Raw genomic sequence first — 27,283 nt, forward strand, 5'->3', positions numbered from 1 at the left:
GGAAGGAAGAGGTGGGCATCTGGGTGGGCCCCCGCCCACCTTGTCCGCGCAGGGGCACACTGAGGGACCACCGGCTGGGCAGGTGCGGGGGAGCAGAGCCTGGGGCTCCCCAGCGGATCTGGTGTGGGGAGCGCCCTCCCAGGCCCGGTCCTGGACTCTGTTCCCAAGCAGGCTGGCGCCAACTGAGGAGGAAAAGGGGCTTCCTGGGGAGGGAGGGGCCGTGGGGGTGGTGACGTGGCTGAGAACCAGGACACAGCAGGCCCCTTGGAGGGGATGAGCCCTCCCCCGAGGGCGTGACAAGGCCAGTCTATATAGGCCACCACTGCAGCCCAAGTCGGAGTGTGGGGTGGCAGCGGCTGGGGGGTTGCCAGTGCCTAGGCAAGCTTGGCACCATGGGTGGCCGAGCTGCTGCCCCAGGGAGGGCCATGGGGACGCTGGAGAGGTGGGGCCTGCCGCCGTGGGCACTGGCCATCCTGCTGCTGGCTCTGGCCACACATGCAGCAGGTGAGCTCACCTACCCGTGGCGGGACGTGGAGACTCAGGAGTGGCTCACGTGCAGCCAGTGCCCCCCAGGCACCTTCGTGCAGCGGCCCTGCCGCCGGGACAGCCCCACGATGTGCAGCGCGTGCCCTCCACGTCACTACACCCAATTCTGGAACTACCTGGAGCGCTGCCGCTACTGCAACGTCATTTGTGGGGAGCGCGAGGAGGAGGCGCGGCCCTGCCAGGCCACCCACAACCGTGCCTGCCGCTGCCGGCCCGGCTTCTTCGCGCACGCCGGCTTCTGCCTGGAGCACGCGCCTTGCCCGCCTGGCACCGGCGTGGCTGTCCCCGGTGGGCAGCAGGGCTGGAGGGGTGGGGGGGTGGCGGCCCAGGATGTCTGCTGCCACTGAGGACAGCAGCCCAGTCTCCCCTGACCCCTTCCTCCCCTCGTCCCAGGAACGCCCAGCCAGAACACGCAGTGCCAGCCATGTCCCCCCGGCACCTTCTCGGCCAGCAGCTCCCGCTCAGAGCCCTGCCAGCCCCACCGCAACTGCACCGCCCTGGGCCTGGTCCTCAACGTGCCAGGCTCCTCCTCTCACGATGCCCTGTGCACCAACTGCACGGGCTTCCCGCTCAGCACCATGGAGCCCGGGGGGCCAGGTGAGCGGGGGGGGAGGGGTGGTACGGGGGGGGGGGGTTGATGCTCCCCCTCCCACCCCAGAGGGAACGGAGTCCCGGAGAGTAAACTGCTTTCCTGAGGTCACAACAGCAGTGCCATGGCATCTCAACCCCATACCCTAGGGCCCCCCGCACCCACTCATGGGCAGGGACTTCCCTTGCTGGGTGTCCCCCAGGGCACGTGGAGGCCCTCACTACGGCGTCCCAACTCCCCCGCAGGGGCTGAAGAGTGTGAGCGAGCGGTCATCGACTTCGTGGCTTTCCAGGACATGTCCTCCAAGAGGCTTGTGCGGCTGTGGCAGGCGCTGGTGGGCCCGGCGGCCTGGGGTCCTGTGGCCCCGAGGGAGGGCCGTGCAGAGCTGCAGCTGAGGCTGTGGCGGCAGCTCACGGAGATGCGGGACGCGCGTCCCGGGACGCTGGGGGTGCGGCTACTGCAGGCGCTGCGCGAGGCCAGGCTGCCTGGCCTGGAGCGCAGCGTCCGCACACGCTTCTGGGCGCACTGAGCCCCCTGCCCCCTATTTATTCTCCTCCCAAGCTTTGGCGCCATGCGGCATCACCCGCACGGCAGGCACCACAGTACTCTCAGCCGAGCTTCTAGGCTCCTGCTGCACTACAAAGGTTTATTTTTATGAAGCTGTTTGTACAACGTCCTGTGAGCCTGTGTGTGTCTACAGGGTGCGCAGCGGGCCGTCCGGTGGGGACACCGCCCCCCCCAGGCGCTCTCAAGCTCCACGCACTTCCTCTGGCTGCTGATCTCGCCCAATGAACGGACCCTCGGTGGGAGGGAGCGTTAGAGACGGCCAGCAGGTAGCAAGTGTGTCCCTTCCGGCTGTGGGCACCGTGGCGAGCCCGGGGTGCGTTCCATGACCCCCTAGATCATGCTTGTCTGCGACAGTACAGAGGGACAGCACACCCAGTATAGGGCTCTTGCGGTGAACAGGACCCAGCTTGGAACGGGCAGCGGAAGCCGATACCCTGGGCCGCCAGGACACCCGCCCCACCCCTCCCCTTGAACTCCACCCAGTCCCAGGACGCAGGGGATTTCCCAAGAGGGAACCAGCCAAGGACCTCCTCCAGGCTGGGTGCGACCCACCGCCTTTTCTGAGAAACAGGGCTTTTCCCCTCAGGCAGGCTCAGAGAAGTGCTGGACTGTACCAGGGGCAGCCTGGGGAACTCCCAGCCTGTCCCATGGGCCCTGGAGCCCCATGCCTGCCCCCTCCCTCCCAGGAGCCCGTGAGTCACCTCACCTGTGCCCCCCCACCCCTGCCTCAGCCTTTCTCAGCAACCATTCCCAGGGTCCCCGCCAGGGACCAGACCTCGACAGGAAGCCACCAGGTCCCCGGCTGTGGCTCAGCCGTTCCCATAGAAGCAGAAAAGCAGTGCCCAGGTTGGTCAGAGCTCAAGCCTGGGGGCCCCTGGTGCTGTGGTCACTGTGCCCAGCCAGCCGAGAGTCCCTGGCTAGGGTTGGGTTCCTGGAGGCGCGATGGACAGCAGCAACTCAGACCGCCGTCCTCCTGGACACGGTCCAGCCAGCAGCGACAGACAGCTCTGGCAGGGGCCATGTAGGCAGCGGCCCAAGGACCCACCACACCCAGAGACCGGGCTACCGGGCACACACTTCCAAGTGGGCTTCGAGACAGCTTGTCCCCAGGCGGAATAGGAACCCTGCCCCGCACCCCTAGCTGGGAATGAAGGCCCAGCCCAGCACCAACCTGGGCTTCACGGGAACCCGGCCCACCTTCCCAACACCCCCACTGTGCCCTCCTCCACCCCCCCCCACCCTGGCAAGTGGCTGTCCCAGTGACAGACACAGAGAGGGGACAATCACTCCTTCCCCTCCTGCTGGGGATCCAAAGGAGGTGATGTCCTGTGCCTTGTTCTGAGGGCCCAGAACCCAGGGCCCCGCTGGCTTCCAGCAAAGTGGGCCAGGTTTCCCTCCCTCAAGAGGACACCAGCCCCCAACCCATCTCCAGGGCCAGAGGGGACAGAGGCCGAGGACAGTCATGACCCCAACAGCCTCCTCTGTGGGGGCGGCTACACAGAGCAGTGCAGGGAAAGCCCATTTCTGGACTGGATCCCCGGGAAAAGCAGGTGGGGGCCGGGGCACACAGCCCAGGAGTCCCGGCTCCCGTGCGGGTCCTGCTGCCCTGATCCCTCGGCAAAAGCCTCCCGATACCTACACTTGCACGGACACAGAGAAAAGCTCGTCTTAAAGAGAAAACAAAGCCAATGAAGAACTAAAAGCAAAGCAAACCCGACCCCCAGGGCTGGCGGCGGGGAGCCCGCAGGAGCTCTCCGCGGGTACTCGGAGGAGTCGTGGGCACCGGTGGCCACCGGCCACACCTACGTGATGTCCCTCTGCCGAGGCGGCCGGTGCACGTTCCGCACGACGCACTTCACCATCCACTCGATGCCCTCACGCACCCCTTTGCTGTGGAGACAGCAGGCATGAGTGGGGGGTCCGCTCAGGGCCCGCAGCCCCCGGGTGAGAGCCCCCGACTCACCCTGTGAGAGCCGAGCAGGCCTGGGTCAGACAGTCGCGTCTGCCGATCTTGGAGCTACAGTCGCTGAACGCGGTCTTGATGTCGGGGATGGAGAGACAAGTCTGCGGGAAGGGCGGGCAGTGAGGAGCGGGTCCCCGGCCCTGCAGTGAGGAGCGGGGTCCCCGGCCCTGCAGTGAGGAGCGGGTCCCCAGCCCTGCAGTGAGGAGCGGGGTCCCCGGCCCTGCAGGGAACGCCCTAGCCCAGGGGCAGGACCTGGTCTTGGTGGCAAGGGGCTGGACTCAGGGCTTCTCTGCAACAAGTGGCCTGGGAGAGAGGAAGGAGCAGGTGGCACAGGCAGCCCACAGGGCATGGAGGGCAGATATAAGTGACCTCCAGTGCCCCCGACCTGAAGGCACAGGAGCTGCAGAAACAGGCCTCAAAGAGCACCCGCCCCCCACCCAGACAGCCCGGAAGCAGCCACTGCCCTGCAGACAAGCCGAAGTCAGAGCCGGCTCCCACCCTGGGAGTCAGGATGGGATTCCGTCCCACACCGGGTGTCCCCACGGCGCCGGCAGCCAGGCCCGGGGCAGCCAGATAGGCCACGCTCACCCTCCTGCAGAGAGAAGGCCCTGCGCACCTTGGGAGGGCTCTGCGCACCCGGGACACCTGTGGCTCGGGGTGCCCAGGACAGGCACCCTGTCCCCCAACCCCCAGTGATGGGGCCCACTGACTCTCGGCCCACATCGTGGGGACGCTGGGATGAGAGGCTCACCTCAACGTCCTGCTTGTTGGCCAGGACCAATATGGGGACGCCGTCCAGAGCCTCACTCGTGACCATCTTCTCTGAGGTCAGGCGGGAAGGCAGCGGTCAGCACCCACACGGAGAGGCCTGCCCGGCTCTCCGCAAGTGCCTGCTTTCACTCCTGGCCACGGCCCCGCCCGCCCGGGGTGGACCCAACCTCCAGCCAAGGCCCACTCCAGACACACGGGATGGGCAGACTGGCCCTGCCTGCGCCCCGCCCCCCTTCCAGCCCTGGCCACGTTGTACCCACCAAACGCTCGCTTGGACTCGCCCAGCCTCTCCTCATCCGTGGAATCGATGACGTAGATGACACCGTGACACTCCGCATAGTACTGGGGAGGGGAAGAAAGGGCTGCTGGGCCACCCCCCGCACGCGAAGGCCCTTCTGGGGAGCTTCCAGGGAGTGGAAGGTAGGACAGGGTGGCGACGCAGCCCGAGACTCCTTCAGAGTGGGTCTGCTGACCTTGGGCAGGGGGTGGCCAAAACCCTCTGTCCACTTCCCGGGTGCCATGCCCCCGAACTCCACCTCAGCATCTGCTTCTGAAAACCACCCGACTGCTGGCCTGATGCCGGCTGGAGGAGAAGGGCAGGACTCGAGAGCTGGAGCCCAAACCAAGCGGGTCCCCACGCGGTTCCGAAGCAAGGGGAGGGCACTAGCCAGGTCACGCGCCAGTGTGGACGGCAAGCCCGGTGGCCATACCACCAATGAGCTACAGGAAGGCCACCAAGGGGAGAAGCAGGGCTGAGGGCAGGACCAGCAACACGGAGCTCTGCGTGCCGCACTGGGGCCAGGACCGCGGTCAGCCCCGGGCACGCACACAGCAGCGGGACCAGAGCCCAAGGCCTGGGAAGAGTTCTGTGCGGACAAAACCGGACAGACGCACCAAGTGGGGCATGTGAGGGGTACGGCACATGGGACACGGGGCGCAGCTGTGCACGTGGGAAGCCCCCCGCCTGCCCCACTCAGGAAGAAAACCGGAAGCAGGCAGGTCGCCACGCAGACAACAGCAACAGCAGCGCCGCTGCCCCAGCGGCCACGAGCGCCCGTCGCACACAACGTAAGGGCAAGCCGGGCACAGCTGAACACAGGCCTCACAGCTCCGGGGGGTTCTCGGGGTGCACCCGGGGCGCGCGGACAGCTCCCAGCCCCACGTGAGACAGGCTTTCCTGTCTGCGCTTGCTGCCCGACACAGGCGGCCATCCGGGGTCTGCAGGCCGCAGGTCACACACACGGCGACTCGTGCCCAGTGACAGTAGCCTGCAGGAGCTCTGGGCAGCAAGCGGTCTTGTGGACGATGGGGAGCTGGCGGACCTGACAGCAGACGTGTCCGCGCGGGAAGGGCCACCGCACGAAGCCGGCAGCGAGGCCGGGGCAAGGATCGCCCCGCAAGCCCCGCAGCACGTGACCCGGCCAGGCAGACGGCGGCAGTCAGCGCAACAGGAGCTGGACATCTGGGGCTGAGCACGGGCAGGACTGAGAGCACAGCAAGCTGCCTCGACCCCAAGGCACCCTCCCCCGTGGCCACATGCTGACCTTTCAGATGTGGCCTGGAGGGACAGAGGCCAGAAGCGCTCCCCGTGGCAGGCACGGCAGTCCCCCCGTCTCCTCTGTGTGGGAAGGTGCGGCCCGAGGCCGGTGCGTGGACAGACCCACGCGCAGCAGCACACAGGCTGCGCGGAGGCCGCGCGCAGAGGAAAGGTCTACCAGTCACCTGCCTGGGACCAAACGCCAACGAGCCAACGAGCGCCCCGGCGCCCGACGGTGCAGGGGGACCAGGGCCCAGCCCGCGGCACCTGGGATTCGTGACGCAGCACGAGTTCTATTTCCCCTCCATCCTGGTGACCCACAGGGGGCTCTGCTGCCCCCCTCACAGCTCTAGGCCCTGAAAGGTCAGGGGCAGGGTCACCACCAGGGCACCCCTTCACTGAAGGCTCAGCAAGAGACCTGCAGGGTCACAAACCCTGGCTCCTGTGGGACGCGCTAGGCACCGTGGGTTCAGGGGCCAGCAGAGACCCTGGCCTGGCAGGGGAGGCAGGGTGCCCGCTCCACGCTCCACAGGGGCCGGGAAGCTCCCGAGGAACCCAGAAGTCCAGCAGAGAAGGGGCGCTCCGCAGTCAGGGGCCTCTTGGGAAGCGCCAGCAGCGGCAGCAGCTAGGGAGGGGGACGCCGCCAGCTCCAAGGCTCGTCTCCCTTCCGGCTTGGCCTGAGGAAGCAGCGCTGGAGGAGCCAGGGCAGGGTCACAGCTGTGGGTGCAAGCGGCGGGCAGTGCACCCAGGGCACGAACCTGCTGCCTCCTGCAGAGCCTACGGGAACCAAGAGCCCCCTCCCCAAATCACAGCTGCCCAGGGCAGCCCACCGTGATGCCCCAGCAGGCGGCGGGAGTCCTGCTCAGCCTGGCCTAACGGGACGCAGCTGGGAGGAGCCGTGCTCCCCAGGGCTCCCCGCTGGGAGCCACCTGAGCTGACCCTCGCCCTGGCCCGTCCACGTTCTCCCGGCTCTGCTCCCAGGAGCTGCTCCTCAGCAACCCCCCGCCACCGTCTCAGCATCTGCTCCGGAGACCCCCGTCTGGGACAGAGCGTCAGGTCCCGCTCCGCTCCCCACACAGGTCTTTCTTGGTTCAGAGGACCAGGCCCTGGCCTCGCTCTGCCTCGGTCCAGGTTAAATGGCCAGAGAGTCTGCCGGGGGCTTTCTCGCCATCAGAAGCCAGAGCAGAGGACGTCCCTTCAGAGGAAGACTGGGAGCAGGTGATGGGGGTCCAGCTGCCGCAGTCACAGGCAGACTGAGGACCTGGACGCTCAGCTCTCTGCACACTCACAACCGCTAAGCGCGGGGTGAGCCGCCTGCACCCCCAGCACCGGGGGTCCCAGAAATAACCCAAACCTACGCCAGGGAGGAGGCAGCCGCTATGGGCCTCCGAGGACACCCTGTCCTGATGGGACGGAGCACAGGTCCTAAGGCAGGACAGAGGGAAGGCGCCCAGCCAAGGAGACTCAGGCCCCGGTGGGGACGCTAATCGTCCTGCAGGCACGGTGCCGTCCCACGTCCGTGTCTCCGCCGTCGCCGGTCTCGTCCCGGGGGGATGACCAGCAAAATCTCCAAGTCCAAAGGCACCAAGTGTGTCCTCGCTCTCAGGGGAAGGACCGGGGGCCGGGGCGGACCCGGGGGCGGCCTCGAGAACACAGCGGTGACCGAGCCGCTCACGGGGAGGGAGCAAGGGGCCTCCGCGGCCTCCGCAGGAAGAGGACGGACAGGCCGCAGGGGCCGGGGACGCTGTGGGCGCGTCTCACCTTGTCCCACAGCGACTGCAGCTCTTCCTGGCCCCCCAGGTCCCAGAACATGAGGCGCGCCTTGGCCACGTCCACAGTGCCGACTGCGGAGAGAGCCGGCGGTGAGGCGCGGCCCGGCCCGCCCCGGGCTCCCCCGCGGGCCCCGGCCCGGCCCCCGCGCAGCCCGAAGCCGCTTACTGTTGAGACCGACGGTGGTCGTGACCTTGGACAGGCTCATGCCCCTGTAGCCCTTGTGGAAGCGCGTTTTCGACTGTTCCAGGAACGTCTGCAACGACAGCCGCGCCGCGCCGCTGAGCCGGACCCTCTCGGCCGCGGCGACCTGCGGGCTCCGACCCGAGCGCACCCCCAGGCCCACCGAGCACGCACCGTCTTGCCGGCGTTGTCCAGCCCGAGGATGAGGATGCAGTACTCGTCCTTCCGGAACACGTACTTGTACAGGCCGGACAGCAGCGTGTACATGCTGCCTGCGGGCGGGGGGGGCGGCGGGGGCGGCGTGGGCGGCGGGGCGGCGGGGGCTTCGCGGCCCCGGGACCCGCCCCCGACCCGGACGCCTCCGCCCCGGACCCAGCTTCCCGGGGGCGGAACAGGTCCCGGTCCCCGGCCCGGCCGAGACGTCAGGTCTCCGCGCGCCGCCCCCGCCCGCCCCCGCCCGCCCCGGCAGGTGCCCCGGCAGGTGCCCCGCAGACGCCCCGCGGGAGCCCCCGCCGCTAACCGCTTCTACAGGCCGGGCGGCCGGCAGGGGGCGCGGACCGGCCGCGGCGGGAGGTCGCCTGGGCCCCTCGCCCGACCGGACACCGGGTCTCACGGCGAAGCGCCGTCGCGGAGTCCCCGCGGCCTACCTCGCGCCCGTCCGGGCCACGGAGCCGCCGCGCTCCAGACCCCGCCGACCTCCGCTGACCCCGCGCTGACCTCGCGCGCGGCCCGACGGGACGCAGGCCGGCGCCCGCGGAGGGCGGAGCCGTCCCGGCGCTCCCCGCGCGCCGCATCCCGGCGCTCCCCGCGCGCGGCACTTCCGGCGGCGGCGGCGGCACTTCCGGCGGCGGCGGCGGCGCTCGGGAGGAAGCGCCGGCGGGCTGCGAGGGCGGAAGCGGGCGCGCCGGCCGCTCTAGCCGGTGAGGCCGGCGGGGTCTCTATGGCGGCGGCCGGGAGCCCGCGCGGAGGAGGGGCCCGGTCCGGGCGCGGGGGCGCGATCGGGGGCGACGGGGCCGGGGCCCGAGGTGACAGGTCGAGCGGAGGGGGGCCCAAGCCGGGGGCGGAGAGGCCGCGGCCGGCGCGGAGCGGGCGCGGGGCGGGGCCGCGGGCCGGGGCGGGAGGCGGGGGGCCGGGCGCCCAGCAGCTCCGCCGCCCTTCTTCGCGCCCCCGAGACGCGAGGCGCCCCCGTCGGCTGCGCGGGCGGTGGTGAGCGGGGTGGCCGGGCCCCGCGGGGTGGGCGGGGGCGGCGGGGGCGGCGGGCCCGGGGCTCAGCGGCCGCCGTCCTTGCAGCTCCGGGCGCGCGGAGGCCCCCGCCCCCGGCCCGCGCCGCGCCCCCGCGATGGACGAGGAGGGCCTGCAGAGCGCGCTGCGCACCTACGACGGCCAGCTGCGGCAGGTGGAGCGGGCGCTGGACGCCGCCGGGCTGGACGCCGCCGGGCTGGACGCCGCCGGGCTGGCCGACCTGCGGCGGCTGCAGGGGGACCTGAAGGAGCTCATCGAGCTCACCGAGGCCAGCCTGGTGTCCGTGCGCAAGAGCAAGCTGCTGGCCGCCCTGGACGGAGCGCGCGCGGCCGCGGACGAGGCCGAGGACCTGGCGCAGGGCGTGGCGGGGCCGGCGGCGCCGGGGGCCGAGCCGGAGACCGGTCCCGAGCGGGGGGCGCCGCCGGCGGCCCGCGGGCGGGAGCGGGAGCAGCAGCAGGAGCAGCAGCAGGACGGGGCCGAGGACGACGCCGAGGGCGACGCCGAGGGCGCGTGGAGCGGCCGGAAGGTGAACGCCCCGTTCCGCAGCCCCTGGGGCACGCTGGAGTACCACAACGCCATGATCGCGGGGCGGCGGCGGCGGCGGGCGCGGAGGCGGCGGTGCGTGTGCTCTGCCTCTGCCCCACGCGCGAGTCGCTGAAGCCCTGCCCCTTCTTCCTGGACGGAAGGTGCCGCTTCCAGGAGCGCTGCAGGTAACCCGCCTCCCCGGGCCCGGGCGCGCGGACCCGCCTGCGGCGGCGCCGGGGCCGGGCGGTCCGCGGACGGCTCGGCCGGACGCTGGCGGGGCCCCGGGAGCGGGCGCGGACGGACGCGCGGCCCCCGAGCCGCCCCCCCCCCCCATGCCCCGCTGGCCCGCGGTGCCCCTTGCCGGGCTCCGTTGCGCCCCCGTCCTGCTGTCCTTCGCCTGCACGGATTTAAAGCGGTTCCGGGAACTCCCGGTGGTCGCGCCGGGGCTGCTCACGGCCGGGCCCTGACGAGCTGCGCCGGAGCTTCGTTAAGGTCAAGTGTCCGCGGTGCCGCCGGGCGGACCGGGCGTGCGCCGCAGCCTCTGGCAGGTGATTTCCTTTCATTGCCAGTGATCCAGGGCGACCGGCCGCAGCGCCGTGGCTGTCGGGTCCACCGTGCCGTTGGCCCGTCGTTCCGCGCCGCTCCTTTCCTTGTGACCGGCACCGACGTGGCGCGGGCGTGTGGGGAAGTGCGTGAGCCTAAGTGCGCCCGAGTTCAGGGAGTTCAGGGAGCGGAGCCCTCGGTGCGCTGCGACTCGGCGGCCAGGGAACAGAGCAGTGAGCGTGAGCGCCGCGTCCTTTCCACCGTCAGTCCCTCGGGGCGCCCCATGGCCCCGGCTGGCACTTCCCGGTGCTGCCTTCTCTGGGCCCGGCCGTGCCCCGGGTTGGGCACAGTTAGCGCATCTGTGCAGCAGCCCCCCGAGCCGGGCCCTCCTACGACTAAGGTTGCCCCGCTCAGGGGCGGCACCCAGCCCCCGCCAGCTCCCGCGGGGCAGGTGGGCTCTGAGGTGGCCCCCGAGGGCTGTGCCCTCCCAGGCTTCCCGCTGTGTTAGCTCTGCACGTGACTGGCGCCGCTTACGCCGGCCTCCCCATCGCCAGACCCATGGGCCGCTTTCTGGTATGTGCTGCCCTTTTTTTCCTTTAAACAACTTATTTATTAGTGAGAGGGAGAGTGTGGGGTGCGGTGTGGCAGGAGAGGGACTGAGACCCACTCACGCAGGCTCCCTGCTGAGCGCCGAGCCCGACCCTGAGCCCATGACCCGAGCTGCAGCTTGACTTGGACGCCCAACCAGCTGAGCCCCCCAGGTGCCCCTGCTTCACCTTTTTGAAAATAGAACAGGTGATGTTGAAACGTTTCGGACTCCCCCTCTGTCGCAGCCCTTCCCCAGTCTGGGAGTCTGTTTCCTTCTAGCAGACCCCGTGGTTCACGGCGGACCGTGTACAGAGTACGTACTTGTGCTATTTCTAGACAACAAGGATGGCTCACTTCGCAGCTTTTCCTCCGCGTGTGTGACGTCGGTGTTGATGTCTCTGGAGCTCTTGGGTTCATTTCAGCCGCTGCGTTATCCTCCTCGCGAGTCTGCCGTATTTATTCTGTTCCTTTGATATTTCCCAGGGTTGTTTTGTTTTTTTTTTTTTTAAGATTTTATTTATTGGTGAGAGAGAGCGGGAGAGCAAGCGAGGGCTCGCACACACAGGCAGGCGGCGCGGCAGGCAGAGGCGGAGAGAGACACAGGCTCCCCAGGAGCAAGGAGCCCGATGCGGGACTCGATCCCAGGACCCTGGGGCCATGACCTGAGCCGAAGGCAGAGGCTCAACCCACTGAGCCACCCAGGCGCCCCCGTTTTCCAGTTTCTGTTACAGACAGTTGGCCGTGAACATCTTAGTGTGTGTTCTCTTACGTGCCTGCCGGGAGTTTCTCCGGCGCCTGGCCCGTGTGGAGAGAGCACGCAGTGGCCGCTTCTGCACGAGGCACACATCTAGTCGCCGGTCCAGTGCAGAGGCACTGCCTGCGCTGCAGTTACCGGACTGGCGGGTCCCTGCCTAGTGCAAGCTGGGAAACTGGCATCGTGTTTGACTTTGTATTTTCTTGATTCCTAGTGAGGTACAGCATCTTTTCCTACATTTGTTCAACTTAATTTCTCTATTTCAGTCTCCTTATTTGTAAAACAGAGACGAGAATTGTCTTTCGTAGTTGTGGGGAGAACGGAACGCGTTAATGCGGGTCTAATTTTAGACCCGTACCTCATGTGTTGTGAGCTCCCGTGAATGCTAACCTCACCTTGCTGCAGAACCAGGCCCGACGTGGGAAGTACCTAGTGTGGGTTTGACTGTAGCCCCCACAGTCACCGCTCCGCTCCCAACGGCAGGTTTGCCAACCACCTCCAGAGACCCGCCCTGCACCTCAAGCCAAACCCAGCCTGCTCCCTCCTCCCAAACGACCATGATTCCGGGCTTCTTTTCTCGCCGCCTCCTTGTGTTTGTTCCAGCCCGTCACCCGGCTGTCACTGTGCTAGGAACCCCTGGTGCGGTCGTGCTCACTAAGCGGCTGTGTCTAAGTCTGGCTGTCCCCCGCCTTCTCGCGGCCTTTCCTGGCCTGACAGTTCGCTGAAAGTCTGGGCACTCCGGCCCATCGTGGAGGGCGGCTGGCGCCGTCCGGCCCGACCGTCTGCACGCTGGCAGCTGCGTCAGGGGAGCTGACCACAGGCAGGTTCACCCTCTTTGGCAAGACTCTAGATGCTGCTGTTTTTCTTCAAGACACGCGCAGTGTCTCCGTCTTTCTCTGGTCATGGTAGCAGCTGTTGATGCCGTCCGTGATCAGAGCCTAATGCTCTGACTGAGCGAGAACTGCAAAGTAGAGGTTTTTCTGTTCATTTTCTCTTACTAGCCATAAAGAGATGCTCTCCCCATCTGTGAATTGGTACCCAGTGGTACAGTTCATGTAGAAATTCAGGATAAATGCTGGAGTTTTCTGTTTTCTTTACTTCATCTCCAAGAGAATGAATGGGTTCTCTTTCATCCTGGTAAGGTAATAAATTAGCTTTGAAAAATATTTCTAATATCCTTACAGACTCATGAATTTCACAAATTTCAATCTGTTGATTTCCTAATTTTCTATACAGGCATCCTCCACTTTTCAAAAGTTCATGTAGGGGCACCTGGGTGGCTCAGTGGGTTGAGCCTCTGCCTTCGGCTCAGGTCATGGCCCCAGGGTCCTGGGATCGAACCCTGCATCCGGCTCCTTGCTCCTTGGGGATCCTGCTTCTCTCTCCGCCTCTGCCTGCCTCGCTGCCTACTTGTGATCTCTGTCTGTCCAATAAATAAATAAATAATCTTTTTTTTTAAGTTCGGCTATAACACTTTTATGAAAGACGTACATTAGTAATTTTTAACGTATTGTTGGCTTTGGATCCCAAAACGAGTCTCTTGCAGGCAGCATAAAATTGTCTTTTTTTTATGCCAGTTGTCTTTTTTTTTTCCCTCCAGATTTTATATGTGTATTTGATCACAAGGAGGCAGAGAGAAAGCGGGGAAAGCAGGCTTCCCGCTGAGCAGGGAGCCCGATGCGGGGCTCGATCCCAGGACCCTGAGATCATGACCTGAGCCAAAGGCAGAGGTTTGAGCCACTGAGCCACCCAGGCGCCCCGCTTTTATACGTTTTCTATGTATGTTTTAAGATGTGCTGTTTCGTGAATCATTGCCATCATATCTTCATTTAGCTCTTTGAACGCACTTAGACTCTCTGCTTTGAGGACTTTGCAAGATTCAACATTTGGGCCCACTCAGATTCAATCAGCTGCTTTTTTCCCTAAGTGTGAATCACACTTTACTGTTTGCATGTCTCCTAAGTTTTTATTTCAGATAATATCTTGTAGCAACTCTGTACTTTGAATTGTTTTCCTCAGTATTTTGTTTTATTTGAGTATGTTTTCTGGATCTGAATTCCAAAGTCTGTTCCCCTCATAGCACGCAGCTTCTGGTATCTCTACTCAAATCTTTAAATTTATATTTACCTTTTAGCCTGGCTTTTTGGGAGTCACTTCTGTGTCTGTGTTGCTTAGCGGCCCGCCAGTGATTTCGGAGGAGGTTAGTCTCAAACACTCACCCAGAAGGCTTCTCCCTGTCGGTCAGTCAGTCTCTGGCGGCTGGGGGGCACCTTCCGAGTTCAGCCAGCCCCCAGTCTCCCTCGGCTTTCACTCGACCCTGGCCTCTCTCGGAGCTCCCGACACATGCACAGTGTTTCCTGGAGAAGCAGAGGTGTTTGCAGGGTGGAGCCCTTATGTGGTCATTTGGTTTTCAGGGTCCTGAAGTACCTGTTAGGTGCCTGCTAGGGACCCTTGTTAAACAGCAGTGGCCACTCCCACTGGCCCACAGCCACGGCTGCCGGAGCGGTCCATCTCCTCTGTTGGTTTCATCAGGTTCGTCCCCTTCCACGGCCCTGGCTCTCCCCCCGGCCTACTTCCATCCGGGGGCAAGCAGGAAGCGTCCCCCACTGTGAGGGCTGCTGACCTTCCCACCTCCCGTTCTAGCCCCAAATTGGGCACTTTTTCAAAAATAATGCCTAAACAGTATGTTTCTTTGCATTTCCAGAGTTCTGAAGCTGAGTTTGGACCATTTTGCTCAGTTGTAACCTTGTTTTTCTATACTAAGCCACAGCTGGAACTCAGAACCTTCTTTATAATTCTGAATACTTGCTTTCAAGTTCAGGTTTTGTTTGTTCTGGAATGCATTTCTGTGAATGTTGCGAAGTAGGTGATTGAGTTGGGTTGTTCTAATGCAGGAAACCAGTTTCCAGCCTTCCCCTTATGAAACCATTAGTGCATCCATTCCTGACTTGTGCCCCCGGGAAGCGTTCTGTGTGCACAGCGCTCGTCCCGGGGCCCGGCTGCTCTGTTTCAGTCCGGTCATCGGTCTGCCCCTTGCTGCAGTTTCTCACTCGTCTCATGGGTAGGCCGTTAACTACTCCCCGTGGTTGGAAACTGAGGTCATTTCCAAGTCTTTCGTATTTGGTCAACACTCTTTGAGCCCAGTCTTTGCGTGCTTTCATTCGTATTTTCCTAATCATTTCTTCGACGTGCTTTCCCAGGTTAAGGACTGTACTAAATTTTCAGACTCTTATCACGGAAGATTCCTGCAGAGAAATTTTAATTGGTGATGTCTGCGGGTGTGTATCTGTGGGTCTGCGTCTCTGGGGGTGGGGGGGTTTGTGGGGGGGGTGCGTGTGGGGACACACTTGTCTGTGGGGGAGTGTCTGGGGGCACATGTGTCGGGGGAAGTGCAGGCATACGTGTCTATGGGGTGTGTGTGTCTAGGAGTGCGCACATCTGCGGGAGTGTGTCTGGGGGCACGTGTGTCTGGAGGTATGTCTTGGGGAGGCATGTGTCTATGAGAAGGCACGCGCGGTGGGGAGCATGTGTCTGGGGAGTGTGTTTGGGCTGTAAATGTCTGTGGGCGTGCATGTCTTTGGGGGGGTATATGTGGGGGTGGGGGGCGTGTGTGTCTGCGGGGGTGTGTGGGGGTGTGTTTGGGAGGGGGCCTGTGGGGGTGGAGAGGCGTGTGTCTTGGGGGCCTCTGTGGGGCGCGTGTGTGTCTGGGGAGGACGTGTGTGTCGGGGGGGTGTCGGGGGGCATGTGTATATGGGGGGCGTGTGTGGGGAAGGTGTGTGTCTGGGGGTCTGTGGGGGGACGGGAGTGTCTGCGGAGGCACGCGTCTGCGGGAGCGTCGCCGTGGGGCTCCGGTGGAACTCAGTCCCTGGTGTTGGCCTCCCCTTTGGAGCGCGTCCTGCGGCTCCTTGGCGAGCAGGGTTTCCGGAGTCACCGCTGCAGAGCACCTGGGGCCCGGGCTTGCTGCTGCCGGTGCCGCGCCGTCATCGGCAGTGTCCTGAGGGTCTGAGGACTGTCGGGTCGGAGAAGGAGCTGCCCAGGATCTTGCCGGAGGAGGTGTCTATGGCCATCTTTGTCCCCCCAGGAGAGAGGGCGGAACCTCTTCCTTCCCGGCTCCTGTGCACCACCAGGCCCCGTCCGGAAGGACCTGTGGGGTACAGCGCTTTGCGCGCCGAGTGGGTGCCAGTCCTTGTCGCTCTCGTAGGGTTAACGCAGTTTCCTCTTCGAAGCGCGCTGGCCCGGGAGCGTGGATGTGTGGTCGGTCTTTCCTGCCTTTATTTGGCAGAGCTGAAGCTCGCGGTCCTTTGTCCCCACGTTTCTTCCTCTTTCTTTGCCGCCTTCTCCCCTCCCTTCCCCCTCTCGGTTTCGCTTTTATTTTTTTAAGATTTCATTTATTTGACAGACAGAGATCACAGGTAGGCAGAGAGAGAGGGGGAAGCAGGCTCCCCGCGGAGCAGAGAGCCCGATGCGGGACTCGATCCCAGGACCCTGAGATCATGACCTGAGCCGAAGGCAGAGGCTTAACCCACGGAGCCACCCAGGCGCCCTCGGTTTTGGTTTCAATCTCACTGGTTCACTGGTGTCTAAAGGTCAGACGTCACTGTCACCACCACGTTCTCCTACTTTGCGGTCCTGTGAGTGCACATAAAAACGCACCTGCCTTGAGTGGCTGTTAGCGTCTGGGCCTCCTGGCCGGTGGAGAGGCGTTGGGGCCGTGAACCACGGGGCCCTCTCCCCGCCGCATTGCTGCTCCGGCCCAGAAAGCTGGAGCGTGACACAGAGCATCTGGTCCTCAGGGTACCCAGATCCATCCTGCAGATGAGAGTGTGCCCGCGGGTGTGTCTGTGTGTGTACGTGCCTGTGTGTGTGCGCAGGGGCATGTGTGCGTATGCCTACACCTATGCGTGTGTGTACGTGTGTGAATGGACGTGTTTCTGCACGACATGTGTGTCCGTTTGTCGTCCATCTGCCCCTCCCCTCACGGGAGCGCCCAGGCAGGTGGACTTGGTCCTCCTGGGCTCCTTTGCCCTCGTGCGCTGTGTCTGAGCCCCTGTCCCTGTGGCTGTCTCGGCAGGTTCTCCCACGGGCAGGTGGTCTCCGTGGATGAGCTGCGCCCCTTCCAGGACCCGGACTTGAGCTCCCTACAGGCCGGCTCTGCGTGTCTGGCCAAGCAGCAGGATGGCCTCTGGTACCCAGCTCGGATAACCGGTGAGGCTGCCGTGGTCCTGTCAGACAAGGCCCTTCCTGGAGAGCCCTGCTGCATGCCCCAGCGGAGCGAGACCACCCTTGAGCTCGGTCCCATCTTCCGATGCCCAGGGTGCTCCTGCCGCCACTGAGGCCACTGACCTGGCCTGTCTTCTGCCTCTAGATGTGGATAACGGCTACTACACAGTTAAGTTTGACTCCCTGCTGCTGAAGGAGGCCGTGGTGGAGGGAGACAGCATCCTGCCCCCACTGCGCACGGATCCCACAGGGTCCTCTGACTCTGACAGTGGCGACGCGGATGACCCCAGCTATGCCAGAGGTAATGGCGGCAGGGCAGGGCCCCAGAAGCCGGGAGGGGAGCACTGCCGGCCGTCACCCTGCGAGCTTCCGGCTGGCGGGGCCTCTGACCGTCCGACCAGACAGTGGGGGGGTGTGACTGCAGGGGGGTGGCTGCGCTCTGCAGAGGGGGCACTCGGCCTGGGGGGGGCAGTGACAGAGTGTGCAGAGTGAGGGGCAGGCCCTGGAGCCACAGACGCGGAGACCTGGCCCTCGTCCCCAGGGAGCACACGAGCAGGTTACAAGTCCACAGCCCTGTGCCGAGGCAGGGCTGACGTGAGAGTCAGTGTGCAGGAAGAGGCCGCTGGGCGCCTTCCAGTGGTCTCCACACAGCCCGTATCTGGTGGACAGAGGAGAGGCTGGGTCCAGACAGCCAGGGGCAGGAGAGTTCTGGAATAGCTTGGGTACCCGGCCCTTGCGAGGGGTCAGGTAGGGCATAGAGAGGAGGCTTTCCCGCAGCCTCTGTCCTGTGGTTGGTAGTTTCTGAACCCCTGGGTCCACGGTCGGGGGCAGGGAAGACGGAGTCACGAGGTCGGTGCCGACTTTCTACCAGGGCAGCAGGGGAGCCCAGCGCCTGAGAAGGTGGGTCAGGGGAGGGCTCGAGGGGGGAAGGGCTGCCGTGTGACCTTGGCCCCGGGGAGCTGTGCCTGTGCGCTGTGGGGAGGGCTGGACCAGACTCCATCAGACTCTGCCATGAGGTCGGCCCTACAGTCTCGTGCCAACGACAGGTCTGTGCAACTGATGGAGAGCCCGAGGGACCAGGCGTCTCGGCCCTGGGCCAGAGCTGAGCTCTTGGGCAAACATCGGCCGGAGCCCAGGGTGCTCCGTGTCTAGGGAGCCATGCCACTGCCCTGTTCCCCACAGTGGTGGAACCCGTTGCTGCTGACCACGGGGCCTGCAGCTCTGCTTTCGGCGGCTGGGAGGTGCACACGCGGGGCATTGGCTCCAGACTTCTTGCCAAGATGGGCTACGAGTTCGGCAAGGGTGAGTGTGCGCCGCCCTGGGGAGAGAAGGTGCGCAGCCCGCTCGGGTCCGGCCGCGGCGCTAGCCCTCTGTGCCTGCAGGTCTGGGCCGACACGCGGAGGGCCGGGTGGAGCCCATCCATGCCGTGGTGCTCCCTCGAGGGAAGTCGCTGGACCAGTGCATAGAGACCCTGCACAAGAGGACCAGGAGCGGCAGGGCCGGCACCCCGAGGCCCCCGAAATGCCAGGAGAGGGGGGGTGCACGCCCTCCCCCTCGCAGTGTGTTTGACTTTCTGAACGAGACGCTGCAGTGCCGGGCCCCTGGGGCCCTGGAGGCCGGGGCGGCGCCCCCTGGGAGGAGGAGCGGTAAGGAGATGTACCGGGCCGGCGAGAGTGCCAAACGCGCCCTGAGCCTGCGGCTCTTCCAGACTGAGAAGAAGATCAAGCAAACCCAGCAGGACATCCAGGGCATCCAGAAGGCCCTTGCCCGGAACACCGGCCGGTATGTGTGGGGCCAGACTCACACGGAGGGCAGACCCCAGGGTGGCAGTGCCTTCAGCCCGGCGGTGGGCATCTGGCCCCCAGTTCCCACGCAGGAGCTTGCTCTGACTGGAGGGCGGCGGCTGTCTGAGGAGGGTCTGGATGCTTGCAGGGGGATGGGCGGTGGCTACAGCAGTTGGGGGCTTCGTGCCAGTGGCCCAGCAGCCCATGCTGAATGGCAGGCTCCTCTCTAGGCACAGTGTGACGGCAGCCCAGCTGCAGGAGAGGCTGGCGGGAGCCCAGCGCGAGCTGGGGCAGCTCCGGGCCCAGGAGGCGGGCCTGCAGCGCGAGCAGAGGAAAGCAGACACCCACAAGAAGATGACTGAGTTCTAGAGCCCCCGTACGTGCAGTGGACAGAGCTCAGGGCCCCCAGCCCCTGACTGCCCTCTGGAAGACTCGTTGTCACCCAACAACTAGACACCACCAGAAGAGGGCCCAGCCTGCTCCCACTCCGGCCCCACACCCAGCCTTCTTGCTGGCCACTGCTGAATGGAGATGGGGCTGCAGGGGCCACTTCTGGACGCTTCCTTGCCCGTTAAACCCACCTGTCAGTGTCTTCGGGGGATTCCTTAGCAAGGACATTAAAGTGATTGTGTTATGGTGTCTTTCAGTGGAGGCTCGGCTGGCTTGTGGGTTCTTGGGGCGTAGAGGGATCTCTGCACAGGGCCATGGGGCCAGGCTGGAGGGGCCCCAAGTGAGGCTGTGGTCCCCTGCCCAGAGATGGAGGGCCCAAAGGGCTGGCCTTCTCTTCACTGTCTTGGATGGGGCTCTGCCAGCAGCCGTGAAAAGGGTCAGAGCTTTGAGTGCCCCCGTGTTGCCTGACCCCCCCACAGATGCGTGGGACTTGATGCTGCAGCAGTGGGAGGCGGTGGTGGCCAGTGGAGGAGTTGGGAAGCACGTGAATGAGGCAGGAGGACCCGGTGGTGTGGGTTCAGAAGTCTTGAGAGCCTGGGTTCAGTCCTGGGGTTTGGTGGCCCTGAGGGCGCCCGGTTCCCGTGCTGTGCCTGTGTCCTTGCCCCCGTGTGCCTATCTCCTGGGGGCTGGACACCACGTGACTTGGGCTCTGGGAGTGGTGTTGGGCAGCCACATACACCCACCAGGTGGTGTCGAGACCCCACAGGGGCTGCAGCGGGAGCGACGGCGGAGCGCTGGGTGGCTGCGTGGGGAGATGCAGGGAGACACACAGCCATCTCGTGGAGCACCCAAGCGGCCAGGCCAGCCACCGCCAGACGGCTGACAGGAGCCGCTGTGCACGGAGCCCGTGCCCTGGTCGGGTCCACACTCCGCATAGTACCCTTCTGGGGGCAGCTGAGGGCTGGGGTGTGGGGGGACCAGGTTGGGCAGCCCAGACCATCTTCGGAGGTAAGCCCGCTCCCTGAGTCTGGGCGGACTGGGTGCTGTGTCTGGAGACACCCCAGCCCAGCAGCTCTGCTAAGATCCCAGGAAGAACGCAGTGCGATGACGGCCAGTTGGAGGGGAGGGATGGAGAGCCAGGAACAAGTGGACCAGTGGGGGGGTCCAGCCGGAGCAACCTTTCCCTGCGTGCTGACCCCACCTGCCTTTGCAGCCCCTTCGGGACCCAGCTCTGCAGTGGATGACTGAGGGAACGCTGCCTGAGACTGGTCTGTGTCTCAGAGGGCCAGGGGTGTGACCTCAGGGCCTCCCTAGGCCCCATGTTGAGGTTATGGTGACCACAGCAGGCAACTCCCCTGCCCTTCCTGGCGCGTTGGCCGTCGGGGTCAGCCTTGCCTGCTCAGGTGCTTGGGGCCACGCAGAGCACACCTCCATCCATGTCACTAGGAGCCCCCCTCCAGAGGCGGAAGGTGGCTGCCAGGGCTTGGCTCTGTGCTTCTGCAGGAGGGAGGGGCCGCGGAGCCCAGTTTCCTGTGTGCTGAGTCAGTGCCCCAGGGGGCGGAGACGGCCCCGCAGTTTGAGGGGCAGCTGGGGGCTGCCAGGTAGGTGCCCAGCCTCTCTGCCCCAGCACCCCTGTCTTCTCACCCCCAGGGCTACCTGTGGCTTCACAGGATGGGGCCACAGGTGCCCTCAGCCCCTCCTGCTCTCTGGGTCCTTGGGTGCCTTGTCCTGTTCCTCTGGCTGTGGACACTATGCGCCACCTGTCACAGGTATGTCCATCCCCGGCCCGGGTTTGGTGTGTGGCAGGGCTCCGAGCAGGCCTGGCTCTCTGCATGAGCCTCCCTGCCGGGTGTTGTACCAAAGGCATCTCTGCCTCCCTGGCCTGATGAGACTCTTGCCTCCAGGAAGCCGGTGCAGGGGCAGCAGGCCGGCCCCCGGAGCTATGTGATGCCAGCAGAAGCGGTGAGTGTCAGGCTGTCCCTGGGGCCGGGGCGGGGCCACCACAGGACCAAGACCAACCTTCCTTGCCCCCAGTCCCTGCTGAGACGACAACACCTCTGCACCCTCAGCAAGTCGGACACCAGACTGCACGAGCTGCACCGGGGCCCCAGAGGCTGCCGAGGTGAGCCAAGCCAGGAGGAACCTGGCGTCGGTGATGGGCGGGGCTGGCCCCTGGAGCTGCTCTGGGGTTCCCCAGTCAGTTCCCTGCCCCCCTGCCCCAGTAACCTCTGTCTTGACCCCACCCCTAGGCCCACGGCCTGCCAGCATGGCTATCTTGCGCCCACAGTGGCTGGATGTGTCTAGAAGCACCAGCAGACCCTTGGCAGCCTTCTCACACTGGGAACTGCCCCGGGCAGTGCCGGCTGCCACCTCACCCTCCATCTGCCCTGAGGCCACCTATTCCAATGTGGGGCTGGCAGCAATCCCCAGGGCCAGCCTGGCAGCCAGCCCCGTGGTATGGGCAGGGGCACGGCTGACAAGCAGCTATGTGAGGCCTGGGCCTGAGGCCAGACTGGAGGTGGCTGAGTATGCTTGTATCCAGAAGCTCAAGGAAACAGAAGAAGGCACCCAAAGCCTGGGGCAGGGGAAGGCAGAGCTGACCCCAGCTGCCCAGGTAAACTGGAGAGGAGTGGGTAGGGTGGGTAGGGCTGTGCAGGTTCTTGAAGGAGTGGACGGTGCTGACCCCTCCTTGGGTTGGCTTCCTCTCTCCCAGGTTGACATCCTGTACTCCAGAGTCAGGAAGCCTAAGAAGAGGGACCCAGGACCTGCCCCAGACCAGCTGGACCCCAAGGGGAGGGGAGTAATCCCAGCTCTGGAAAGTGACCAGTCCTATGAGACCCTCCCACTCAGGGGCCTGGGCAAGGATGATGGCCTCTTTGAAAATGTGTATGAGAGTATCCAGGAGATGGGGACCCTCCCACGGAGCACCTGAGCTCTCCAGCTCTGGCTGTTAGCAGGGGCGCACCTCTGCAGGGCGCGGAGGCTCCTGGCATCTCCCATTCCCTGCCCCCACCCCCAAGTTGGCAGCACAAAGTCCAGATCCCAAATCTTCCAGCCTGTGAGGTCCCTGGGGGTCCTGGCTGCTGTGGCCTCTTGGATTCTCCCAAGGTCTTAATAAATCTCCAGCCTAGGGAAGATCCGTACAGCCTATTTTTCTCGAAGGCCTGGGCAGGTTGGCAGGGAGTGTCTGGAAGGGCCCCCCTGCCCGGGGTGTCTGGGCCCCGTCGCCTGGGGCTGGTTAGTTCCGGAAGACTGTGGCGAAGGGAGGCGAGTTCTGGGGTGGTGTCCCCGGGCCAAGTCGGTCTTAGCGCGTTGCAGCCGGCCCGCAAACTGACCGCCCCAGGGTGGGACTTGGACCCTGAACACCGGGCAGGGCCCCGCCGCCCAGCCCCCGGTGTTACATAAGGCGCGCGGGTGGGTGGGCAGTCGTGCGTTACAGAACAACCTGCTCCCGGGAAGCCCGCCAAGGGGACGCGGCCCCTTCCCGGGATCCGGCAGCTCTGCGCGCAGCAAAACCCCCAAGAAAGCCGGCCCTGCCCGGCGGCGGGGGCGCACGGGCAGCCCGGGCTCCTAGGGGCGAGGGGCCGACCCGCACTCGCCGCGCCGCGAGCGCGGCCCTTTCTGCAGGCCGCGGGGCTGCGGCCGGCTCGGGGCAGGGCCTGGGGGCGCGAGCCAATGGGAGCGCGGCGGGTCGCGGCCGCGGGCCGCCTCGGAATGTTGATACATCGCGCGGGCCAATGGGCGTGCGCCGGGGGCGGGGCCGCGAGGCGGGGCGCGCGAGCCGCGCGAAGGGGGCGTGGCCGGCCGGCAGCCTCCGGGCCGCGCGGCGCGGGCGGCGGCCGATCGAGGGCGGGGGTCGGCGGCCCCGCCAGCCCGGCCGGGCCTGGGGGCCGTGTCCCGAGCGTCCGCCCTCGCCGCTGCAGCCTCGGCGCTCGGCCGGCCGGCCATGGAGGCCGAGCGCCCTCCGCTGCCCGTTCCGGGCTGCGGGCGCCCCCCGCCCCGTGCCGCCGGCCGGGACCCCGCGGCCGCGCCCGTCTCGGTGCCCGCCGCGCCGCAGGTACCGGGCGCCGGGGGACGGGGCGCGACCCAACTCCCTCGCCGCAAAGATGGCGTCGGGGCTGCACAAACTTCGGGCCCCCGGGGGCGGGGCGGCGGGGGCGGCGGGGGCGGTCCGCGCGTGTCCGCGGGCCTGGCGGTGCCGGGTCGGGCCCGGCGGCCCCGGGAGCAATTCCCGCCGCGCCGCGCCGCGCCGGGGGCGGGGCCGGGGGCGGGGCCGCGCCGTCCCCACCGGCCGCGGCGGGTTCGGGGGGCGGGTGCGGAGCGGATGGGGTGGGGGCTGGGAACCCCCGTCCCCCGCGCCGCCGCCTGCGCTGAGCCTGCCCCTTCCGCAGGGCCCTGCCGTGGGCGGCGGCTTTGCGGGCTTGGAGTTCGTGCTGCCTCGGGAGCCGGAGCCGCGGGCCGCCGACCTAAGGGCCCCGGGGACGTGGGCGGGGGCGGCGGTGGGGCCCCCGAAGCCGTCGGCGCACATCGCGGTGCCAGCGCAGAGGTGAGCCAGGGTCCCGCGCGCCAGGCCGAGGTGGGCGTGCGCACACGTGCGCTGCTGTGCGCAGGGGTGGTGGGTGGGGCGCGGGCACGTGCCTTCTCGAGCCCCACCCCACGGGGCGTGGGGGGCTTCTTGGAGGGTAGGTCGGTCAGGGCCCCCGGCCTGGGGTTTCTGCCCCCTTCCCCAACTCTCCAGCGCTGGAGGACTGGAGCAGAAATTATCAAGATCTTGTGCCCCTGGTGCCCCCCAAGCTCTGGGGGCCAGAGTTTAGAGCTGGGAGGGGCCCCTGTCGGTCTCGGCGCCCTAGAGCCTGCCCGCTGACGTGAGGCTGACGTGAGGCTGACGGTCCAGGAGTCCTGGGGCTTCTGACTGCCATCTCTTAGCCCTGCCTAGAAGCCGGGGTGCCCCACATCCAAAGCTTCTCAGGTAGAGGCAGGCTCCGGCCTGGCCTGTAGGGGCCTGGGGACCAGCTTGTGCTTGGAGCCCAGTCTCCCCCGGCAGCCGCTGGCTGTTCCTCCCTCCCAGGCCTGGCGCAGGGCCACAGCTGCTGTTGCACAACCCTGGTTAGTGGGTGTGTGGGGGGGAGGGCTGGGCCTGGCCTGGCCCCGGCTGAGCCAGGGGGTGGGGCCTCAGACCCCTGTCCAGCTCCTGGGCCTGAAGGACCCACCATGGAACAGAGCCCGGGCTGCAGAGAAGTCAGGCTTCACAGAGACCCCAGCCCAGGCGCTGTTTCTGCTGGTTGCTGGAGATTTGGAGCCCTGTAACCAGAGCTGGGGGTGGAGACGGGCCTCCAGCCCAGCGCCTGGAGGGAGGGAGCTGGTGCACACACACACACACCCCACACAAGTGCCCAGGCCTGCACGTGTACTGGGCCAGGGGAGGAGCCTGACACCACCCTCACCTCTTCCAGGGCCCCCTCCAGACAGTCCCGACTGGATGAGGTCATGGCTGCAGCTGCCCTCACAAGTCTGTCCACCAGCCCCCTCCTGCTGGGGGCCCCAGGTGAGACTGTGACATGCGACCTGGGTAGGGAGGGCAGGATCCATGTCTCTCCAGGCCCCTGGAGTTGCCCACGCCCTGGGGCAAGCAGGACCCCTTTGCCTGGACTAACACCATCTACATAGATCTTCTGAGGCCCAAGACAGACATCAGGACTCCCAGTGCCTCTGACTGAGGCCAGAGCCAGTGTCCCAGGCCTGTGGGCCTGTGACCTGTCCGTTCCCACCCGGCTGGCCAGGCATCTCCCCACATGGGATGTCTGTGTACCTGTCCCTGTGCTGGGAAGGCCAGTCTGCCGGCGGTGAGGGCCGGCTGTTCCCGGCCACTGCCTCCTCCGAAGGACTGTGCTCCCAGGCTCAGAGTGAAGGGGCCTGCGGGGGCAGCTCCCGCAGCACAGCCTGAGCCAAAAGTCCTACCACGGGTGCTGGCGTGTCCCCACAGAGCCTGGCCCGGAGCCCTGGAAGGAGGCCCTGGGGCGGCCCCGGCACAGCTGCAGCAGCAGCAGCAGCAGCGGAGACTGGGGCTGGGACCTGGCCAGTGACCCGTCCTCCCCATCTAGCCCCTCGCCCCCGCTGCCGTCTGAGGCAGCCCATTTCCTGTTTGGGGAACCTGCCCCAAGGAAGAGGAAGGTGAGCCTGAGGTGGCCCTCAGGGCGGGGTGGACGCGGCGGCCGGGCCTGACCACCAGCCCTTGTCACCCAGAGCTCAGTGCAGGTCCTGTTCCAGTGTCTGTGGAAGCGGTGTGGGAAGGTGCTGAGCACGGCCTCCGGGATGCAGAGACACATCCGCCTGGTGCACCTGGGGTGCGGCGGGGCCGGCCAGGGGGGTGGGGGGGTGGCCGAGCCAAGCCAGGCGGGGCGAGGGCTGCAGCTCGCACCCACCGCGTGTCCCCAGCAGGCGGCAGGCGGAGCCGGAGCACAGCGACGGGGAGGAGGACTTCTACTACACCGAGATGGACGTGCTGGCCGACGGGCTGTCCAGCCTGTCCCCGACATCCCCCACGGCCTCCGCACCCCCTGCCTTCCCCCGCCTGGACCTGCCGGAGCCCCCGACCCTGTCCAGCCTGCTGCGCCCGCTGGCCCTGCCCCCGGTCCCCGTGCTGAGCTCTGGGGCACCCCCTGAGGTGTGCCGCGGTGACGACTCCTACCAGGTGGGTGAGGCCACAGGCAGCCGCTCCGGGAGAGTCTCAGGGCGCTCGGGACGGGGGAGAGGACACAGCTGCGTCTCCTTTCAGGGCTGCCTGGCCCCCATCCGCCTGGAGCCACAGCCCACCCCTGTCCGGACCTGTGTGCCAACCCTGCCCTCCAAGCTTGGTGCCAACCCGAGGTGCGTGCGTGGGGAGGGGTCAGGGCAGGTGTGCGGGGGAGGGTGGCGCGGAGTGCAGCCTGGCACCAGCCCGTGTCTCCTCTGGGTACCCCCCAGGAAGCCGCGTGGTGACGCCAAGAAGTGCCGGAAAGTGTATGGCCTGGAGCGGCGGGACCTGTGGTGCACGGCCTGCCGCTGGAAGAAGGCGTGCCAGCGCTTCCTGGACTGAGCGCCCGCGGGCACCGTGCCCACTCGCGGGACCCCGCCGGGGAGGAAAGCAGCTGCCACCGCCCCCAGCCCAGGGCTCTTCCCGCCACAGGGTCTGCTTCTTGATGGTGGGGGAAGTTGGTGACCCTGGACCCCCCGAGGCTTGGGGGAGGTCCCACCACTCAAAGTGCCTCTGAAGAAACCAGCCTTTTGCACTAAACCTCAGTAGCTGGCCCTTTGGCCCCGGGTCCCTGGGTGGGGGCTGCCGCCTGTCCTGCCTGTCAGCCCACGGACCTGTCGGGGCCATGTGGGGGGCCGTGTGGGGGCCGGCCTCTGATGCACTTCGAGCGGTCCCTGTGGGGGACCACCCGCCCTGCTTGTCAGCCCATGGACTTGTGGGGGCCGGTCTGTGATGCACTTTGAGGGGTGTCGTGGGGGCCTCCCCTGCCCACACTTAACCCAGCGGTTCCAGGGGGTGACGTTTGTGTTGTGTTTGCGAAGCTCAGGTGTCTCGAGTCTGGGCCGCGCCAGGCAAGGAGAAAAATTAAAGATTTGGGTTTTTCCAGAAGCCGTGTCTGCGTCCTGGCCGGGGGGGGAACCGAGACCCTGCCAAAGGCAGGGGTGGTGGGTGGGCAGACCCAGGAGGCCCTGACACAGGAAGAGGGGGTGCCATGAAAGACTCAGGAGGCCTCCGCTCGAGCCGCAGTTTCCCAGTTTATTGGAAGTGGAAGCTTTGCAAGAAGGTCGAACTAACCCGTCACAGGAAGGACGGCCCTGGGCAGGCCCGGAGCGGCGGCTGCGGACCGGAAGGGGCCGCGCCCTGCCCTGCGGCTGCGGACTATGGCGGCTGCGATTGATTTTCTGCCGACCGATCACAGACGTCGTCTCCCAAACAATAAACACATCTCCAGTACAAACACAGGCGTAGGGTAATCACTATAAAGGGGTATAATGTAGATTGTCCCCAAGGGGGGAAGAACACAATTTTCAAACACTGCCCTTGTCTGTCGGTTTTGCTTTTGTTGACAGGTTGAGAGCATGTTGGAAAAATAAATATTTAGGAAAAGCGCACACAGAGCGCCCTCACTACAAGGAGTTCTGGAAGGGACACACACAAAACACAGTATAGAACCCAGAAAATAAGACCGACCAGTAAGTATGGCTTTCTTAAGCGTCGCACACGTCACAGAATGAGCGAAAATAAGATCATCTTTCATCATATTGCAAAAAGTTCCAGTTTTTGCATTTTCTCAGAGTT

General features: G+C 65.8%; 5 protein-coding genes across 5 annotated transcripts; 4 read left to right on the top strand and 1 right to left on the bottom strand.

Annotated features, from left to right (window-relative positions):
- The first annotated feature begins 86 nt into the window (after positions 1-86).
- On the top strand, positions 87-1,807 carry TNFRSF6B (TNF receptor superfamily member 6b). Its single transcript, XM_004760044.3, has 3 exons — positions 87-834; positions 940-1,143; positions 1,381-1,807. The coding sequence occupies exons 1-3, from the start codon at positions 393-395 to the stop codon at positions 1,662-1,664; spliced, it is 930 nt and encodes a 309-aa protein (XP_004760101.1). The 5' UTR covers positions 87-392; the 3' UTR covers positions 1,665-1,807.
- A 1,563-nt stretch (positions 1,808-3,370) lies between these two features.
- ARFRP1 (ADP ribosylation factor related protein 1) lies at positions 3,371-8,702 on the bottom strand. The gene is made up of 8 exons (XM_045070692.1): positions 8,574-8,702; positions 8,101-8,198; positions 7,912-7,999; positions 7,735-7,817; positions 4,697-4,778; positions 4,417-4,487; positions 3,666-3,766; positions 3,371-3,592 (listed from the first exon to the last, which is right to left on the bottom strand). The coding sequence occupies exons 2-8, from the start codon at positions 8,191-8,193 to the stop codon at positions 3,505-3,507; spliced, it is 606 nt and encodes a 201-aa protein (XP_044926627.1). The 5' UTR covers positions 8,194-8,198; positions 8,574-8,702; the 3' UTR covers positions 3,371-3,504.
- Positions 8,703-8,780: 78 nt separating this feature from the next.
- On the top strand, positions 8,781-19,228 carry ZGPAT (zinc finger CCCH-type and G-patch domain containing). Its single transcript, XM_045070708.1, is given in 8 exon segments — positions 8,781-8,846; positions 9,217-9,761; positions 9,764-9,878; positions 16,650-16,783; positions 16,944-17,099; positions 17,981-18,100; positions 18,181-18,580; positions 18,813-19,228. Coding segments are annotated over 7 exon segments (1,560 nt in total). The 5' UTR covers positions 8,781-8,846; positions 9,217-9,265; the 3' UTR covers positions 18,952-19,228.
- A 94-nt stretch (positions 19,229-19,322) lies between these two features.
- LIME1 (Lck interacting transmembrane adaptor 1) lies at positions 19,323-22,107 on the top strand. Its single transcript, XM_004760049.3, has 5 exons — positions 19,323-20,741; positions 20,877-20,934; positions 21,007-21,094; positions 21,222-21,586; positions 21,686-22,107. Exons 1-5 carry the CDS (start codon positions 20,644-20,646, stop codon positions 21,902-21,904), a joined length of 828 nt encoding a protein of 275 aa, XP_004760106.1. The 5' UTR covers positions 19,323-20,643; the 3' UTR covers positions 21,905-22,107.
- A 706-nt stretch (positions 22,108-22,813) lies between these two features.
- Positions 22,814-26,593, top strand: SLC2A4RG (SLC2A4 regulator). Its single transcript, XM_045070707.1, has 8 exons — positions 22,814-23,029; positions 23,364-23,518; positions 24,426-24,517; positions 24,956-25,143; positions 25,216-25,316; positions 25,411-25,663; positions 25,748-25,839; positions 25,936-26,593. Exons 1-8 carry the CDS (start codon positions 22,919-22,921, stop codon positions 26,045-26,047), a joined length of 1,104 nt encoding a protein of 367 aa, XP_044926642.1. The 5' UTR covers positions 22,814-22,918; the 3' UTR covers positions 26,048-26,593.
- Positions 26,594-27,283: the final 690 nt, after the last annotated feature.

Source organism: Mustela putorius, unplaced genomic scaffold (genome assembly GCF_011764305.1).
Source record: "Mustela putorius furo isolate JIRA1106 unplaced genomic scaffold, ASM1176430v1.1 tig00003972_pilon_pilon_pilon, whole genome shotgun sequence".
Taxonomy (NCBI): Eukaryota; Metazoa; Chordata; class Mammalia; order Carnivora; family Mustelidae; genus Mustela; species Mustela putorius.

Bases quoted from the DNA above. Each gene is read 5' to 3' on its own strand.
- ARFRP1 (XM_045070692.1), bottom strand. From the start codon at position 8,193: ATGTACACGCTGCTGTCCGGCCTGTACAAGTACGTGTTCCGGAAGGAC. The intron at 7,818-7,911 runs GTAAGCGGCTTC...CTCTCTCCGCAG, and splicing joins GACCACCGTCGGTCTCAACA to TCGGCACTGTGGACGTGGCC. The intron at 4,779-7,734 runs GTGAGACGCGCC...TCCCCTCCCCAG, and splicing joins TGCAGTCGCTGTGGGACAAG to TACTATGCGGAGTGTCACGG.
- TNFRSF6B (XM_004760044.3), top strand. From the start codon at position 393: ATGGGTGGCCGAGCTGCTGCCCCAGGGAGGGCCATGGGGACGCTGGAG. The intron at 835-939 runs GTGGGCAGCAGG...CCCTCGTCCCAG, and splicing joins CACCGGCGTGGCTGTCCCCG to GAACGCCCAGCCAGAACACG. The intron at 1,144-1,380 runs GTGAGCGGGGGG...ACTCCCCCGCAG, and splicing joins CATGGAGCCCGGGGGGCCAG to GGGCTGAAGAGTGTGAGCGA.
- LIME1 (XM_004760049.3), top strand. From the start codon at position 20,644: ATGGGGCCACAGGTGCCCTCAGCCCCTCCTGCTCTCTGGGTCCTTGGG. The intron at 20,742-20,876 runs GTATGTCCATCC...TCTTGCCTCCAG, and splicing joins CTATGCGCCACCTGTCACAG to GAAGCCGGTGCAGGGGCAGC. The intron at 20,935-21,006 runs GTGAGTGTCAGG...CCTTGCCCCCAG, and splicing joins ATGTGATGCCAGCAGAAGCG to TCCCTGCTGAGACGACAACA.
- SLC2A4RG (XM_045070707.1), top strand. From the start codon at position 22,919: ATGGAGGCCGAGCGCCCTCCGCTGCCCGTTCCGGGCTGCGGGCGCCCC. The intron at 23,519-24,425 runs GTGAGCCAGGGT...CACCTCTTCCAG, and splicing joins ATCGCGGTGCCAGCGCAGAG to GGCCCCCTCCAGACAGTCCC. The intron at 25,664-25,747 runs GTGGGTGAGGCC...GTCTCCTTTCAG, and splicing joins GCGGTGACGACTCCTACCAG to GGCTGCCTGGCCCCCATCCG.